Source organism: Theobroma cacao, chromosome 7 (assembly GCF_053813885.1).
Source record: "Theobroma cacao isolate CCN51 chromosome 7, ASM5381388v1, whole genome shotgun sequence".
Classification (NCBI taxonomy): Eukaryota; Viridiplantae; Streptophyta; class Magnoliopsida; order Malvales; family Malvaceae; genus Theobroma; species Theobroma cacao.
In genome coordinates, this window is record NC_142645.1 from 3,024,147 (window position 1) to 3,041,461 (window position 17,315).

General features: G+C 31.9%; 2 protein-coding genes across 2 annotated transcripts; one reads left to right on the forward strand and one right to left on the reverse strand.

Moving 5' to 3' along the window:
• Nucleotides 1-290: 290 nt before the first annotated feature.
• Nucleotides 291-2,758, reverse strand: LOC18593669 (protein ACCELERATED CELL DEATH 6-like). The gene is made up of 3 exons (XM_018124202.2): nucleotides 2,032-2,758; nucleotides 1,393-1,925; nucleotides 291-1,207 (listed from the first exon to the last, which is right to left on the reverse strand). Exons 1-3 carry the CDS (start codon nucleotides 2,741-2,743, stop codon nucleotides 440-442), a joined length of 2,013 nt encoding a protein of 670 aa, XP_017979691.2. The 5' UTR covers nucleotides 2,744-2,758; the 3' UTR covers nucleotides 291-439.
• Nucleotides 2,759-12,151: 9,393 nt separating this feature from the next.
• On the forward strand, nucleotides 12,152-17,040 carry LOC18593670 (putative disease resistance protein At4g27220). Its single transcript, XM_018124203.2, has 5 exons — nucleotides 12,152-12,190; nucleotides 12,275-15,138; nucleotides 15,295-15,987; nucleotides 16,259-16,406; nucleotides 16,608-17,040. The coding sequence occupies exons 2-4, from the start codon at nucleotides 12,280-12,282 to the stop codon at nucleotides 16,373-16,375; spliced, it is 3,669 nt and encodes a 1,222-aa protein (XP_017979692.2). The 5' UTR covers nucleotides 12,152-12,190; nucleotides 12,275-12,279; the 3' UTR covers nucleotides 16,376-16,406; nucleotides 16,608-17,040.
• Nucleotides 17,041-17,315: the final 275 nt, after the last annotated feature.

The window sequence follows — 17,315 nt, forward strand, 5'->3', positions numbered from 1 at the left end:
ACTTAAACAACAAATTATAATGGATAATAATAAAAAAAGGGAAAAACTTATTAATTTGTACTTGTATAATAGAAGATCTTGTAGTTAAAGTATTGATGGAAATTATGAATCAAGTTCTAAAAATCTAATCATTACCATTTACATTATGTATATAATTTTAGGGTGGGTCATAGTGAAACTATTAATAAATTAAATCACCAAAATAGTTTCTTTTTTGTCTCTTTTTCTATCTTCCTTTCTTCTTTTGTTATTGATAAATTTGTTTCTTTAAAATCTACTAGTACTACTAATTCTTTTGAAAATTTTGAGATTGATAAGGGAGGAAATGAAAAAATAGTAAAGCAATGAAAGAGAAAGAAAAATACAAACAACTATGAGAACTTAAAAAAATACAAACAACTATGAGAACTTCATAGATAGACAAGACGCTGGACTCAAGCTAGACTGTCGACTGCGTGCTTTCTTCCAAACGGGCAGTTACAGTGCAGTCTTGGTTCGGTTGGTAACAACATGAACTCTTACCCCTCGAGCATAAACATTTAAAAATCTGTCTTTCAAAAAATATCTTCATCAACCGAACAATAAATAGAAATGGATTGTCGTCAACTATATTTTGCCGGTTACTGAGAGAGGTTCGAGACTTGGAAACACGTTCGAACACAAGAAGCAATATAGGAGAAAATATGTAAAGGAAGAAGGGAGGAGCACAACCAATCACACAAACCAATATAGCCAGCCACAGTGTCCTCTGTAACACAACAAATAATCCAGTCACAAATGCTAGTGCCATTGCTATAAGTGAGATCCATGTTAAAACAATGGCGAAAGGGAGGATATCCAAGAATGATTCAGTGTCCCGACGTGAAGATGACCAAAATACAATAACTGCAGCAGTAATAGATGAAGTCATGGCAATAGCATCAGAGATAACGAATGCCTGGAAAGCTGATTTACTAATTAACATTGCCAAGCCCTTATCTGGACCATCACTCATAAAACCTCCAGGGAGGGTAAAAGCTGCTGTAAACGTAAATGTAGCTATAAGGGTTGACATTACTGAGATTATTTGAGCCATTTCCCTGATCTTTTTATCATCGCTGTTTGGCCTTTCTACTTTTACATCAATTAATCGTGTATTTTCAGGAAAATCTTCAGGATTAATAACTTTCTGTTTATAGGCACTCTTTAATGCTTTCAAGGTTAAATGCTGCAAGAAATAAAAAAATGACAATAAGTAATGCTAGTAAAATATATTTCTAAGATTCTGGTAAAAATATGGAATGAACCGAACTTAAAACTTGATCAAATTGTTTCATGGAATAAACTTCATTTTGTGAATTATTGAAACATACTCCAATAAAAATTTAGACTTCAAAACACCAAGTTGCATACCTTCTGTAGTTCCATTCCACGGTCATCAGGCAATTTAACAATCGCTAAAGCAGTATTATTAGAGTTGTTGATTGACCTGATTTCCACCTTTGCGTTCTTGGAGAGAACACCCACCACATCACTGTGGTAGTTACTGACCGCCAGATGCAAAGGGGTGTTTCCATCTACGTCAGGAGAGTTGACCAAATCTTCCATTTCAGGTAGCTTCAGAATATATGACACCACATCCACATTTCCATTCTTGGCTGCAATATGAAGAATATTTTGCTGCTTGTTGTCAACTATCTCAATTGTGTCTGGGCAAGGCTTTAGCAATGCTTCTATAAGACGTACTTGCCCATTCTCTGCTGCCAAGTGAAGAGGTGTTTGCTCATTTACGTCTTGTTCGTATGCAATCAAACGATTTTGCTTGATTAACTTCTGCGCCATTCTTTGATGACCCAGGGCTGCAGCATAGTGAAGGGGAGTCCTTTTTCTTTCACCTGGCATTCCAACGAGATCTTCTCTCAAACCTATGATGGTACTCATGATAACTGAAGTTCATAGCAAAAAAAAAAAAAAAAAGAAAAGTTGGGTAAATTTTATTTCTTACAGGGGAGTGGAGAAAGGTACTAAAACGTAAATCTTTCGGGAGCTTACCAAAATCTTGCCTCATGACAGCACAATGCAAAGGTGTTTGGCCGTTGTTTCCACGGTAATCAAGCGTAGAATTATTCAAAGTTATGATTCTTTTTGCAATATCAGTCAACCTCATATCAATGGCAATGGAAAGTGGGGATTCGCCTGCATCATTAATCCAGACTAACGAATCTGGATCTTTTTCTGCCAACGCATTCATTACCTGAAGATGTCCATTCCTGACAGCACCATGTAAAGGCGTATTACCAAATCTATCTCTGATCCTCCCGATGTATATCTCTTTATAGTCTTTCACTGAACTGATGAAAACTTCAACGACCTCATGTTGTCCAGCCCTCGCCGCGACATGCACCGGCGTCTCCCCCTTGCTATTGCTCTTAAAGGCAAGGGAAGGACGCTGATCGATGATATTTTTTACCAAATCCTTAGTCCCGAATCTTGCAGCCATGTGAAGGGTCGTGTTTCCTTCTGGGGTTGTTCCATCAATCTCGTTCGCCTTGATTGTTTTTAACTTCCCTAACCTTACTTCTTTGAGAAAATCTGGATTCATGCGCACTTTCATTGTTAATAGCTTGATTCTAATTAACAAAGCTTTCAAGTTGTTGCAAGTTCCTTTGCCAAATATTTTCAATGAGTTGAATCTGATCCAAAGAAAGTGCAGCAAGGCCTGATCCAAAGAAAGTGTGTGAACTAAAACATTGAATCTGATCATTAATATTTATCCAACAGAAAAAGACTTAATTATGACATTTCGTTGGCTTAAATGTTTGAACTGAATGTATTTTAAAAGAAAATGATTCGTTGAAGAAAATTACTAATTTATTTTCCCAAGGTCTCATTAGCTGTATCAAACATATTGCATTCTTCTATTAACAAAAAAGATTAAAAAAATAAACATAATAATGTTTAGGTGTGCATGCAATATTTAATATTTTGGATTGACTTTAATTAGGGTTCTCTTCCCTTCTTTCTATGAGACAATTTGTGTAATTGGTTAAATGTGAATGCTTACTTGCATCTTATTTTTTTAGCTTAAAAGACTTCATGTTTATGGTTTGGTCTTTGTTTAATGTTAATTAATATAAAAGGACTACCATGACCCTTACAATATAGAAAGAAAGACCATATGAATCTAAGTATTTGTATGTAGTCCACTAAACTTCATCTTAACTTCAATAAAAAAACACACAATCCCTGAAAACCTGCATAGACAGACAGCTAACTAAGCGCTAGTTTCTCTTTAATTAAGTGTTGTTGGTACATCCAGACAACTGTTTAGTGCAATTGGACAATTAATTATTAGAGAGAGAAGGCCTACAATTAAAGTTGAAAATTGAGAGAAAAGTTAAATTCGTAGATTCATACATTAATAATACATATAAGTAATACACCACACATTAATGAAATTGGCTATCCAGCACGCATTGCACCTCCATGTCTCCTCACCTTTCGTAGGTACCAAGCTTGTCATCGAATCTGATTCTACTGTTGCTATTTCTTGAGTGCATAATATTAATTAGAGACCATGAGATAAATGAAATAGCTTTAACGAAGTAGATTCTCTTATGCTATCACTCGGATGAGTGTCCTTAGTGCACACCTTACGGAAAATGAATTCAATTAGGGATGCACTTACCAACTATATATGGAGTTGACAGAGAATTCATGTTTTCAGCATGGCGGTAATTACCATTTATTTTCATGGTCTATGGCTTTACGTTAATGTTACAAAGCTCAGCCTCACACGAGGGACAGTCGTATTGTCAGTTTCTATGTAATATAGATGGTCACCTTGTGTGCTAGTTGATGCTTTGGCACTCTTTGGCATTTGTAATCTTTTTCGAAAGCTTCGATTGATCTTCACTGCTTATTACAATGTATTAGTAAAATCTCGCTCTTTGACAGAGTAAAGAAAAAAAAAAAAGTAATTCGCTTGAAAAACCGATTATTTTGATTAATGTCAATAACTATCGAAATGCTTGTTTAGTTCCACTTTTTTTCAGTTTATCTAACTTTTAAAAATAAAAGTCAAGCTAAATAAGATTTTGAGAAGTTTTTTAAAAAAATAATTTTTTTTAAAGAACAAAATCTAAAAGAAATTGAGAAAAAGGTCCAAAAATGAGTTTTCTCTTCTCTTCTTTATAAAAACACACTAGCATTTCAAAAAAAAAATTTTTGTTCCAAAAATATCTTCATTTATTAAAAATAATCTCAACATTACTCTTTGAAATAACTTTTTGGAGCGGTTTTGAACTCTACTTTTTTTTAGAGGCGATTATACATTAACTAATGAACCAAATGCTTACATGCCTCAACTGATACAACTTATAAAAATAAATTTACCAAAAAGTTTCAACTTAATTTTAAAAGTTATTATTTTTTATACAAGTTTTATAATAATTTTTAAATTAAAAAAAACCATACCAAATAGACTCTAACTTTAGAAAAGAAGAAAGATAATGAACAATTATGAGAGAGTATAGATGGAAGTTTATGCAAAATTTAAAAGAAGAAAATTGAGAGAATAATGAAGAGCCTAGATTCATACATTGGGATGGCAATGGGTACCCGCGGATATCTAATCGGATTATATAGGGTTAAGTTACCCTATAATCGGGTTTGAGATGGGTTTGGGTAGTGATTTTACTATCCGTATAGGGTTCAAGTAAGGTTCAGGTACCACCCCTTGGGTACCCGTTATCCGAACTCGGTTACTATTTATAAATATTTTATTATTATTTTAATAATTAAATTAAAATTTACAATTTTTACGAACTTTACAAGCAATTTTGTTATTAAAAACTAACAAATATATGAAAAGTATGGTTACTCTAATTATTAATATGATGATATTAATATATTTAAATTAAAAAATTATTAGATTGTTAATTATGTTTAAATAATCTGAATATTATATCATATTATAAAGAAATATAATTACTATTATATATATACGTTTAATGTAAATACATTTAATTTCTATTTTGTGTTAACATTACAAAAATTATGACTTATAAAATTATTAATTATAATATATATACCATTGTTTATATAATCTTATAATATATATACTTAAAGAAAGCTTTTGAGATTAGAACAGCTTTGGAGCCTAAATGTTTTTTTTTTAATTTTATAAAATGAAGAACAAATCTTTATAATTAAATAAATTAATTCATGAAACTATTATTATTAATTAACTTGTAATGTCTTTTAATATATATAGTTTATATATTGTGTTAATTTATAAGAAATATAATTATTATTATATATATACTAAAATATTTTTAGTATATATTTACTTTAAATATAAACATATTTACTTTCTATTTTGTATTAACATTACAAAATTATAACATATAAAATTATTAATTATAATATATATATATATATATATAACTTTGTTTATATAAATTTATATAAATCTAAAGAGAAGTTGTGAGCTTAGAAAAGTTCTAAAATCTAGTTTTTTTTAATTTTATGTAATTAAGGACAAACTCTTATAGTTAATTGAATTAATTCATGAAATTATAACTATTAATTAACTTATAATGTCTTTTAATATATGTACTTTATATATATATATATATATATATATATTGGATTCATTTATAAGGAATATAATTACTATTTTATATATATTAAAATATTTTTTATGTATACGTGTGTGTATATACCTATGTACTTTAAATATAAATATATTTACCTTTTATTTTGTGTTAACATTACAAAAATTATAACTCATAAAATTGTTAATTACAATGTATATACCTTTGTTTATATAAACTTATAACATATAAACATAAACGAAAGTTATGAGATTAGAATAGTTAATTGGCTAATTGAGTACCCATGAAAAAAAATTTAATAATTTTTTTTATTTAATCAGATATTTAAATGGGTTAGGATAATCATAGGATAGTGAGAATGTATTAGGGTTAAGGTAGTGATTTTTAAAATTATTCGGGTAGTTAATAAAGTTAAAGTATTTTATTTTTAATACGGTTAGAGTTCGGGTATTTCAAAATTAACGGATACTTTACCCGTTGACATCCCTATTCATACATACATACAAATAATAATGCTTCATACATGAAGTGCAGTACTCTTGATAAAACGACAGAAATATGGTTGTTATGATTGAATTAATCAAACTTGTAACACCACCCCCACAGCTATAACACCCGAATTAAGGACAACGTCCATTAAATTAAGCAACTCAAAGCAATAAATATGAAGGTCCAAGAACACGTTTTAATTCTAATAATTTATCCCCATGATCAAATATATCGGCTAGATCTGTATTCATCGGAATAAAAAAAAATAACAATCCTGGATTCATGGTCCTTTTCATTTGTTAATAACTTGGTTCTAATTAACAAAGCCTTTCAAGTTATTAAAAGTTCCTTTTGCAGGAAAGACTTCTTATTTTGCCAAATATTTTCAATGAGATGAATCCGATCCAAAGAAAGTGTATGAACTAAAACATTGAATCTGATTTATATTTTATTTGACAGAAAAGGACTTATTATGAAATTAATATGGTTGACTTATATGTATATATGAACTGAAAGTATATTTTAAAAGAAAATTACTAATTTACTTCCTTAAGGTATAAACATATTAGTTAAATGTGAATGCTTACTTGCATCTTATTTTTTTTAGCTTAAAAGACTTCATGTTTATGGTTTGGTCTTTGTTTAATGTTAATTAATATAAAAAGACTACCATGACCCGTACAATATAAAAAGAAAGACCATATGAATATAAGTATTTGTATATGGTCCACTAAACGTCATCTTAACTTCAATAAAAAACACACAATCCCTGAAAACCTGCAAAGACAGACAGCTAACTAAGCGCTAGTTCTCTTCAATTAAGCGTTGTTGGTACATCCAGACAACGGTTTAATGCAATTGGACAATTAATTATTAGAGAGAGAAGGCCTGCAATTAAAGTTGAAAATTGAGAGAAAAGTTAAATGCGTGAATCGATACATTAATAATACATATAAGTAATACACTATACATTAATGAAATTGGCCATCGAGCATCCATTGTACCTCTATGTCTCCTCACCTTTCGCAGGTATCAAACTTGTCATCGAATTTGATTCTACTTTCACTATTTCTTGGGTGCATAATATTGATTAAAGAGCATGAGATAAATGAAATATCTTTAACCAGATAGACTCTCTTGTGCTATCACTCGGATGAGTGTCCTTAGTGCAAACCTTTTGGAAAATGAATTCAATTAGGGATGCACTTACCAACTATATATGGAATTGACAGAGAATTCATGTTTTCAGCATGGCGGTAATTACCATTTATTTTCATGTTCTATGGCATTCCGTTAATGTTACCTAGCTTAGCCTCACAGGTGTGATAGTCGTATTGTCAGTTTCTATGTAATATAGCTAGTCATCTTGTATGCTAGTTGATGCGTTGGCACTCTTTGGCGTTTGTAATCTTTTGGGAAAGCTTCGATTGATCTTCACTGCTTATTACAATGTATTAGTGGAATCTCGCTCTTTGACAGAGTAAAGAAAAAAAAAAGTGATACTCTTGAAAAACCAATTATTTTGATTAATGTCAATAGGTATTGAAGTGTCTATTTGGTCCGATTGTTTTCAGTTTATCTACTTCTTTAAAACAAAAGTTAAACCAAACACAATTTTGAGAATCTCTTAAACAAAAAAAAAAAAAAAGTTTTTCTAAAGAATAAAATCTAAAAACTGAATTAATGAAAAGCAGTACTCTTGAAAAGCTGATATGCGTAGATTAAGAGAATAATGAAATGCGTAGATTCATACATACATACAAATAATAATGCTTCATACATGAAAAGCAGTACTCTTGAAAAAACGACAGAAATAAGGTTGTTACGGTTGAATTAATCAAATTTGTAATACCACCCCCATAGCTATAACACTCGAATTAAGGACAACGTCCATTAAATTAAGTAACTCAAAAGCAATAAATATGGTGGTCAAAGAACACATTTTAATTCTAATAATTTATCCCCGCGATCAAATTTATCGGCTAGATCTGTATTTATTGGAATAAAAAAATAATCATGGACCATTTCATTGTTAATAACTTGGTTCTAACTAACAAAGCCTTTCAAGTTATTACAAGTTCCTTTTGCAGGAAAGACTTCTTATTTTGCCAAATATTTTGAATGAGATGAATCCGATCCAAAGAAAGTGTATGAACTAAAACATTGAATCTGATTTATATTTTATTTAACAGAAAAGGGCTTATTATGAAATTAACATGGTTCACTTATATGTATATATGAACTGAAAGTATATTTTAAAAGAAAATTACTAATTTACTTTCTTAAGGTATAAACATATTAGTGTTTAGCTGTGCATGCAATATTTAATATTTTGGATTGACTTTAGTGATATATATATATATGAACATGCAATTATAAATATAGAAATCATTGTTAATTACAATTAATTTGTTTAATTAGTTTAATGTGAATGCTTACTTTGATCTTATATTTTTTTAGCTTAAAAGACTTGGTGTTTATGGTCTGGTATTTTTTAAATGTCAATCAATACAAAAAGACTTCATGTTAAATGTAGTCATCTCACCTTCATCTTAACTTCACCCCAAAAATCTGAAAACCCGCAAAGACTTCTTAGTTTCTCGTTCTTTGTTGGAGAAGACAGATAGCTAATTATAAGGTTTTTTTAATGCATAAAAATTAATACACCATACATGAAAAGTATATTACTCTTGAAAAACTTTTTATTTTGATTAATGTCAATAAATATAAGCTTTTCAAAAAAAAAAATCAATAGGTACCGATATATTAAAATTTCTCTATTAAGTTTGAAAAATAAAATAAATAGTGGATGATTGTTAGAGAGTGAAGACAAAAAAATTGAGAGAATAATCAAACACGTAAATACATACATATGTACATAAAAATAATAAAACATTATATGAAAGCAGTATTCTTGAAATACCGATAATTAAACTTGTAACACACCCACCATTGCTAACACCCGGAGTTCAACTCCATTAAATTAAGCAATATTGGTACAAAATAACGTTTTAATTCCTATAATTTATCCCCAAGGTCAGATTTGTCGGAATTAAAAAAAATAACGATTAGATCTAACTTTGACTAGTTGCAATATTTATTTGACTATCTTCCTGACATATTAGCAGTAGTTAGCTCAAGCTAATCTTGGATGTTTCACTAGAGTCTTCCTTCTTCCTGTCAACATTCATATCATTGATTCTTGAGAGGGGTGGAGACCAGAAAAGATTTACATTGCAGCATTGTATCGATACAAGATCTCAAGGTACGCTTCAAGAAATTGCTCATCAGAAATTGTTATTTTCAACGTGACTTTATCGATTTAGTCTTTCATAGTTATTGTCTGCTTTGTTTCATTATTTTTCTTTTGGAGAAAAGAATGGGGATGCTTAGCATTGAAAAAAAAAAAATATTGACAAGTACTCATTGAGTCGAGGTCAAGAAGAAGATGCTGCCGATATCTTCTTGAGTATAAGTTTTTAGAAAATGTATAAGTTTTTTCACCGTCACTAACATTTTATGTTAAAAAGATTCTTTCGCAGTTCAGTTTAAGACTCAAAATGACATGTTGATAATGAGATTAATAAAAATCACTTTTCAAAAAAAAAATATTTTCTCTCTCTAATGAAATCTAAATAGAATCTCAGTAAATTTTTTAAATGTTCGTAATTTGTTATTTATTGTGTCCATATCATTTGTTAGTAATCCAATTGTCTAAATTTCAAACAAAATAACATTACTCTATAAATGAAAATGGGTACTTTTTCACATGTGATTTTTTGTAATAAAACAATGTATAATTGTCTTTAATATATTATATGCCGTATGGATAGTAAAACCTTTAAATTTATCATCAGTCATTTAGATAACATATTTACGATATATTTGATTTGCAGAATGAGATAGAGAAGGAATGAAATAAATATTTTGTGACAATAGAATAGGTATGGAATAGAATAAAATATTAGTTCATTGGAATAGAATAAATTTGTAATAATATTAACAAGTTTAGTTGATTAGAAAAAATCAAGAATTTATAAGGAATAACAATAAAAGACTATTTTGCCCATTAATAAAAATAATATATTTTTGACATAATGTTTGAAAAAGCTCTTGAATTATTTAAGAAATAAACTTTTTTTCTTCTATTGCACTCAATCAAATCTTTATATTTTTATTTTGGATCAAATAAATTTTTATGACTAACGGTTGTCTCATTATTATCAGTTAAAATGTCACTTATCATTTTATATCCATATAACATTGATATGATATTGACGTGACATTAATATAGAAGTTGAATTGTTATATAATCATGTCATCTTGTCATATCAATATATTATGTCATCGCGTCGCGTCAATGTCATATAATATAAAATGAGAAGTACCATTTTGATTAATAAAAATTAATCAACCATTAATTATAAGGATTTATTTGATTTAAAATGAAAATATAATGGCTTGATTGTTCATAATGAAAGAATAAATATTTAGTTAAAAATTTTTGAATAGTTTGAAGGTTTTTTTAATTAGAGAGAGCATAATTATAAGGCAAAAAATTATAAATTCAAGGTAAAATTTTCGTGTGGACAAAAATGCCCATCTAAGTAGCAAGTCAGCCTAATTTCAAAAAACCGTATAAAAAGTTATAATATTTTATCTACAAAAGAATAAAAATAAAATAGAAAACCGAATAATAAAAAAAAAAACCTTGGTTGTTCGTCTCTTGCAGCTCTCGCCCCAAAACCCTTAGGTGGTTTGCTGATGGCGAGTTCGCTGGTTTGGCTTCCTTCTACTTTCTTTTACTCGTTATTTTTGTTATGCTTTGTACTGTATTGCTTTTAATAATTTCATAGAATCAATATTACTTATAAAAAACACTATAAAAAAAAGAAAAACCCAAAACCATTATGGGTATGTTAGATGAATAATTAACTTTAATTTTAATCCTTGGTATGAATTTTTAGTATTTATTTGTTAGTAATTTTATAAATTGATTTTAGATATTTTATCAAAAAATTTCTTGATCTATTTCTTACCACCTAAACCGAGGAGGAGGTCGAGGATAATGATTCAAGGAGTTTAAAGAATAGGAAATTCCAAGGAATAGTTATTCTTTAGTGTATAAAAGCACCAAATATTAAAAGGTATAATATTTGAAAAAAAATTTAAACTATTTAAAAAATTCAAATGAGTTCTTATATGTGTGTGTGTATATATATATATATATTGTGTTCAATTAAACTTTTACACTTTTATTTTGAATCAAATAAACTCTTATACTTAATGTTGACTTATTCAAAATATCATTTATTATTTATGTCATGTGGAGCTAACGTAGTATACTAACATATCACAATTAATGACGATATGGTATACTGATATATTATAATTGATGATGACATGACATGCGAATTTGGCATAAAAATATGATCATGTGACATTTTTCACTTTCCATATTGATATCATGTTATAAGTATCATTTTGACTGACGACAATTATTTAAACATTAGTAATAAGAGTTTATTTAATTTAAAATAAAAGTATAAGAATTTGATTGAATGTACAAAATAAATAAAGACTTATTTGAATTTTCTTAAATAGTTTAGGGACTTTTTAAGAGTATATTTTAATAGTGTTGTAATAATATGTAACAATCCAAAATGTAAATGACCAAACAAGAAATTTACCATGTTAATCTCATTGAATATTCTCATTGGCAAAGCAACCAAAGCCAAAGGCATGGCATCGTGTATGTCAGGTTTCCTTAATTGGATTGTTGTCACTCTTTTTTCATTTTGAGATTGTTGCTAGTAGATTGCTGAAGTTTCTCTCGTCATTGCTCTCAAGATTTCAGAGATAGCTGCATGTGAGAACCTGAAGCTGGCCGAGCGATAGGTAGAAAGTGCATTCCCCAAGTGAGGTAAGCTTCCAGAAAGTGCTTTTGCTGTAATAATACACTGTATTTTTCATCCCAAAAAAAGTATAAAAAAGAAGCTGATGCTTGTTCAATTTTCATTTGCTTAGGTATATCACGTATTGGTTGAGCAGCGACTGGGATTGTCTTTCGTGGAGCTCATTTTCACCCCCGAAAGTCCAACCAGGTACTGGCAAGTTCATTTTCACAATTGATTTGTTCAACTGATTGCTGCTTACTAAATATTGTCCTTTTACTTCAAAATTTTCAGGAACTATGGCTGCTGCCGCTATGATGGTGCTAATCCTGGTGGCGGTATACCTGACGATGCTAGCATATTACTTTCGTTATCTGAACGATTTTGACGGTAGGGTTAAAGAATTTCTGAAACGGAAGAAAGAACTGATACGGGCTAAACACCAGCTGCAAAAAGATGTTGGAAGCAGGGATGGTATGGAGGCATGGCTAAAGGATGCGAAGGATGTCCTGGAAGCAGTGACTACTCTGCAAGATAATATACAAGAAAAGAAGAGGCGTTTAACTTCACGTCTCAATTTGATCCAACATTTCCGCTTAAGCAAGAAAATAGAAGAAGAGGAAAGAAATATTAATTGTCTTTTACGCACTTATTGGGAGAATAAATTCTTGTCATCAAGTTGTTCCGATCCTTCACAATCTTTAAAATCAGCTTTAACTGAGATTGTGAAGGCAATGGAGGATAACAGTAAGAGCGTGATTTCTGTGTGCGGGCAGAGAGGGGCGGGTAAGACGACCTTGGCCGGAGTAGTGGGGAAAGTGGCTGAAAATTATTTGAAGTTCAGAGTTGTACGGTTAGTTGTTTCCCAATCTACAACAACTGAAGTAGTTCAAGATACCCTTGCAGCTTTCTTGAAATTAAAATTTAAAAAGAAAACTGAAAAAGAAAGAGCAGAGAAGTTGCGGCTTAAATTGGAAAGTGAACAGGGGATCCTCATAATCCTTGACGATTTTTGCAAGGAACTCAACTTGAAGTCTATAGGAATTCCAGATCAAATGAGGTGCAAAATTCTTCTGATTACAAGTGATACCACAGTATGTTCTTCTGTGGGAAGTTCGAAAGAAATACAACTTGGGGCTCTTCAGAAAGATGAAGCCTTGAAATTATTGGAAAAAAGCCTAAGTCGGAAAATAACTTCTGGAATTAGCGAGGTGGCAAGTGATGTTGCAGAGGAATGCAAGCGTTCGCCTCTTGCAATCATAATACTAGGAAGGGCTCTAAGAGGGAAAGGTTTGGATGAATGGAAAGAGGCATTTCGAAGTCTGAATTCAGAATTGAAAGACGGAGAAAGCGAAGAAGTTAGAATTGTTTACAGAAGTGTAAAGCTGAGTTATGATCATTTGAAGGATAATGAGACCAAAAAATTCTTCTCATTGTGTTCTTTGTTTCCAAAAAATGATCCCGTTGCTCCGCAGGACTTGATAAGATACGCATGGGGGCTTGGGATATTTGAAGGCATTGATTCAATTGAAAAAGTTAGCAAAAAAGTCAAAGGGGTAATCGAAAATCTCAAAAATTCTTTTTTGCTGTTAGAGCATGAGAAAGAACACGTTCAAATGCAAAATGGGGTTCTTGAGGCTGCTTTGCGGATGATATCAAAAGATGAGAGTTTCCTTAGGATAAAAGATGTGGTCGGCTTGTGGGAAAGACCAAACAATGAAGACCTTGAGTCCTGTTCAGCAATCTCTTATGTGGCTAGCAAGCCAAAAAAGCTTCATGACGGGGAATTTCGAAGTGAAAAGCTTCAAATTCTGTTTCTTGGCGGGGAAGGTTGCAAGACAATATCCAATGAGTTTTTGCAACATTTGAAAGCACTAAAAGTTCTTGCTCTCCGCCATGGTCTTTTGTCAGCAAATGCTCTTCAGAACTTGACAAACCTTCAAGCTCTACACTTGGAGCATTGCAAACTGAATGGCCTGTCATCTCTAGGAAAGCTGAAGACACTGGAGATTCTCAGCTTCCGAGGTTCTGATATCACGGAATTGCCAGATGTAATTGAAGAATTAGATAATCTGAGATTGCTCGATTTGTTTGATTGTCAAAAGCTGCATAGAATTCCTCTAAACTTGATACGGAAGCTATCCCGACTAGAAGAGCTATATTTCAGGCACCGTAATTTTGAAAAATGGTGGTCTGAAGAGAAGAGTGCAGAAGGAAGCAATCCTACCCCATCAAATATCATTTCACCTTCCAGTTTGGCAATTGAGCCTCTTAAATATCAGCAAAGCATTGATAAATTGTTTGACACAAAATCAAGACCCTCGAAGGTTTCAGTATTCGTACAAAATCAATCCAAGGAGTGGAATCAGACAGTGAACTATCTTCATCGGGATCATATTGTTTATCACGATAATCATGTTGTTCCATACCTGGTTCAAGGTGTACAAACTGTGAGAGTAGAATGCTGTGATAAGTTCCAAGCAGTATTTCAGGATGGGTTCATTCTTCGTGGCATGGAAGATAACTCTAATTCGCTGCTCTCAGATTTAACATCCTTGGAGCTAGAAGAATTATCTCAGCTAAGCTGGATATGGTACGGGCAAACCAGTAATGTAAGCCTCCAAAATCTAAGAACTGTGAAGCTAAAGAATTGCCATCGTCTGAAATATCTCTTCTCAACGTCCATTGCTCAAAAGCTGGAGCAACTGGAAACACTCGAGATACATGGCTGCAATAAGTTGAAGCAAATTATTGCTGAAACGAGAGACGATCTTGCTGTAAATGAAACAATACATCCGTCCCTCCTCCGTCCCCTATGCTTTCCAACATTAACAACTCTCAAGATTACTGGTTGTCCTGCATTGGAATACGTTTTCCAAATCACAAAAGGTCAAATCCTTCCAAAGCTTACACAGCTTGAAATAGGCAGTTGCCTTGAACTAGCACAAGTCTTCAGCTTTAAAGATGCAGCGGACAGAGAGGAGATCGAGGTGCCTCAGTTAGAAAAGTTAGCACTGAAAAACTTAATAAGCTTGAAGACCTTTTGTTCGGAAAATTGTTCTATCAAGTTACCATCATTGGAAAAGTTCGAAGTGGGGGCATGTCGCAGATTCAGTAATGATGCCATGTCTAAAGTGATAGAGCATTGTCGACTAAAGGTACTTATGTTTGTCTTCTGATTTTTCTTCATTTAACCTTAGAACTCCAAAATCCGAATTAAATCATAGTTCTCATAACCAGGAACAAGTAGATGCTAAAATTCAGATTTCACCTTATAGATGATATAAAGTGATATGTATGTGTGTCCTTTCCAGGAATTTTGCCTCATCAAAGTGGGAAATCAATTGTGTGGAGAGATCTTTGAGCTTCCAGGTGGATACGTCTTATCAACTATGGAGAAACTGATATTGAAAGAAATAAATAAGCTGGAAGCTATATGGAAAGAGCCCACCCAAATTGTCACCCTTCAAAATCTTACTCGTCTGGAAGTGTTCAAGTGCAATAAACTGAGAACTATATTCTCACTGTTGCATGCTCGAAATCTGCTGCAGTTAAGCCATCTAGTTGTACAACGATGCAAGGACTTGGAGCAGATCGTTGACTGGGATCAGATATCAACATCAACGTCTCGTCTCAAACCTGTATGCTTCCCTAAACTTAAGGAAATACTGATTGAAAATTGCAACAACCTGAAAAGTCTCTTCCCTGTGAGTGTCGCTCACCTACCAAAGCTCGAAACATTCAGAGTTAACAGGGCATTAAAATTGAAACGAATCTTTACACATGAAGGTGAGGCCAAAGTCAAAAGTGCACAGGATATAGAGCTTTGGTTCCCTGAATTGAAATTATTGAGCCTGGAAAAGCTGCCTGACCTCGTCACCATCAGCCCGGTGGTTTATGCATGCGTATTTCCAGTTTTGGATATATTAGTTAAAAAAGAATGTCCCTCCCTGGTTACACAATTCACTAAGGCTGAATCAAAGCCTAATGTCTACGCCAAAACCAAAGTAAGATTATAACTCAGCACCCTATACTCCAATTGACAGGATTTGTTTTGTGTTGGATGATAAGAAAAGGCACTGTTATGGCACCTTCATAATGGAAAGATTTGCATATGATATATTAAAACATTAAAATTTTTAACAAGCCTAGATATTCAGGATTTGAAACTTCAAAATAAATTTGCATATGATATATTAGTTTTCATTTATTTTAACGAGAGAACTTTTATTTTTTCCCCTTTTCAATATTTAACGCTTCAAACTTGTTCTGCTGCAGGAAAATTCGCTACCCAAAGAAGAGAATCACTCTAAGTTAGGAAGGTCTGCTACATTTCACGAATTACCGACCAACAATGGAGATATAGATTGGTCACGTGGGATGAAAATGGACTGAAACAAGCTAGCTGAAAGCTGTCAGCCAACAGGTAAAAATATGACTACAGTCCTGTTTAAAACTAGTTTGTCTACTTATTGAACCTGCAAAATCAGCTTGCTTTGCATTTTAATCAATGGACATCAGTTTGATGGAGTTACCAAAGGAAAGGATTTTAATCTGGTTCACACATGTATGCTTCTTTGACTTGGAAAATTGCTCTGCTTCTTATTTTGGAAAGTCTGAATGTTAGTCAGCTGCGGCTGTCAACCGAAAGGATCATTGCTCTCAACTCTACTTTGTCAATGAAATTCTGGAATAATCCAGTGAACGGATCACTGCCTTCAGCATTTGCTTCACTTTGTCGTGGAAAAATTGATGTGCTTGGCTCTTCAAGGTGTCAGGATCTTTGCTTTCAGCTTTACTTGATCGTGGTAAATCGGCTTACTTGGCATTTCAATGAGTTTTGTCTCATGAAATCATCAACCAAAAGGATTTTCGGTTTCGGAAATTGCAGAAAATTGATGGTTCTTTTGTAGTTTGCTGTGTTTATTACTACAATTTTCTTTGTTCTCAAACTTGCTCAAATAAGGGTACGCTCTACCCATTTGCTTGTATCAAAACTTTAAGTTGAGCCATTGTAATTGTGTGTTCAATTTTACATTGTTGGTTGAATTTTGTGTTAAGCTTTATGACACTGTAAAAGAGACTAGGTAGGAACAGATAGGCACCAATGCTGTCAAAAGACTCAAACCACGTGCATAACATCCAAAACAAATATAGTAGAATGATAAAATTGCTTCCAAAAAGGGTAGAGTAATAAACTTAAAGAGAAATATGAAGAAACAAAAATGACTAGATAGAGATAATATTAAATATTTGGTAGAAATGGGTATACACTCATATCCATACCACAATATATTAATATTATTATGTCATATAGTGCAAATGTGACAATTTT

What these genes read in the sequence shown, in the direction of transcription:
- LOC18593669 (XM_018124202.2), bottom strand. Translation starts at nt 2,743, where the DNA reads ATGATCAGATTCAATGTTTTAGTTCACACACTTTCTTTGGATCAGGCC. An exon ending in TGTCATGAGGCAAGATTTTG is followed by an intron (nt 1,926 to 2,031) that starts GTAAGCTCCCGA and finishes TATGAACTTCAG; the next exon opens with TTATCATGAGTACCATCATA. An exon ending in GTGGAATGGAACTACAGAAG is followed by an intron (nt 1,208 to 1,392) that starts GTATGCAACTTG and finishes TATTTCTTGCAG; the next exon opens with CATTTAACCTTGAAAGCATT.
- LOC18593670 (XM_018124203.2), top strand. Translation starts at nt 12,280, where the DNA reads ATGGCTGCTGCCGCTATGATGGTGCTAATCCTGGTGGCGGTATACCTG. An exon ending in TAGAGCATTGTCGACTAAAG is followed by an intron (nt 15,139 to 15,294) that starts GTACTTATGTTT and finishes TGTCCTTTCCAG; the next exon opens with GAATTTTGCCTCATCAAAGT. An exon ending in ATGTCTACGCCAAAACCAAA is followed by an intron (nt 15,988 to 16,258) that starts GTAAGATTATAA and finishes GTTCTGCTGCAG; the next exon opens with GAAAATTCGCTACCCAAAGA.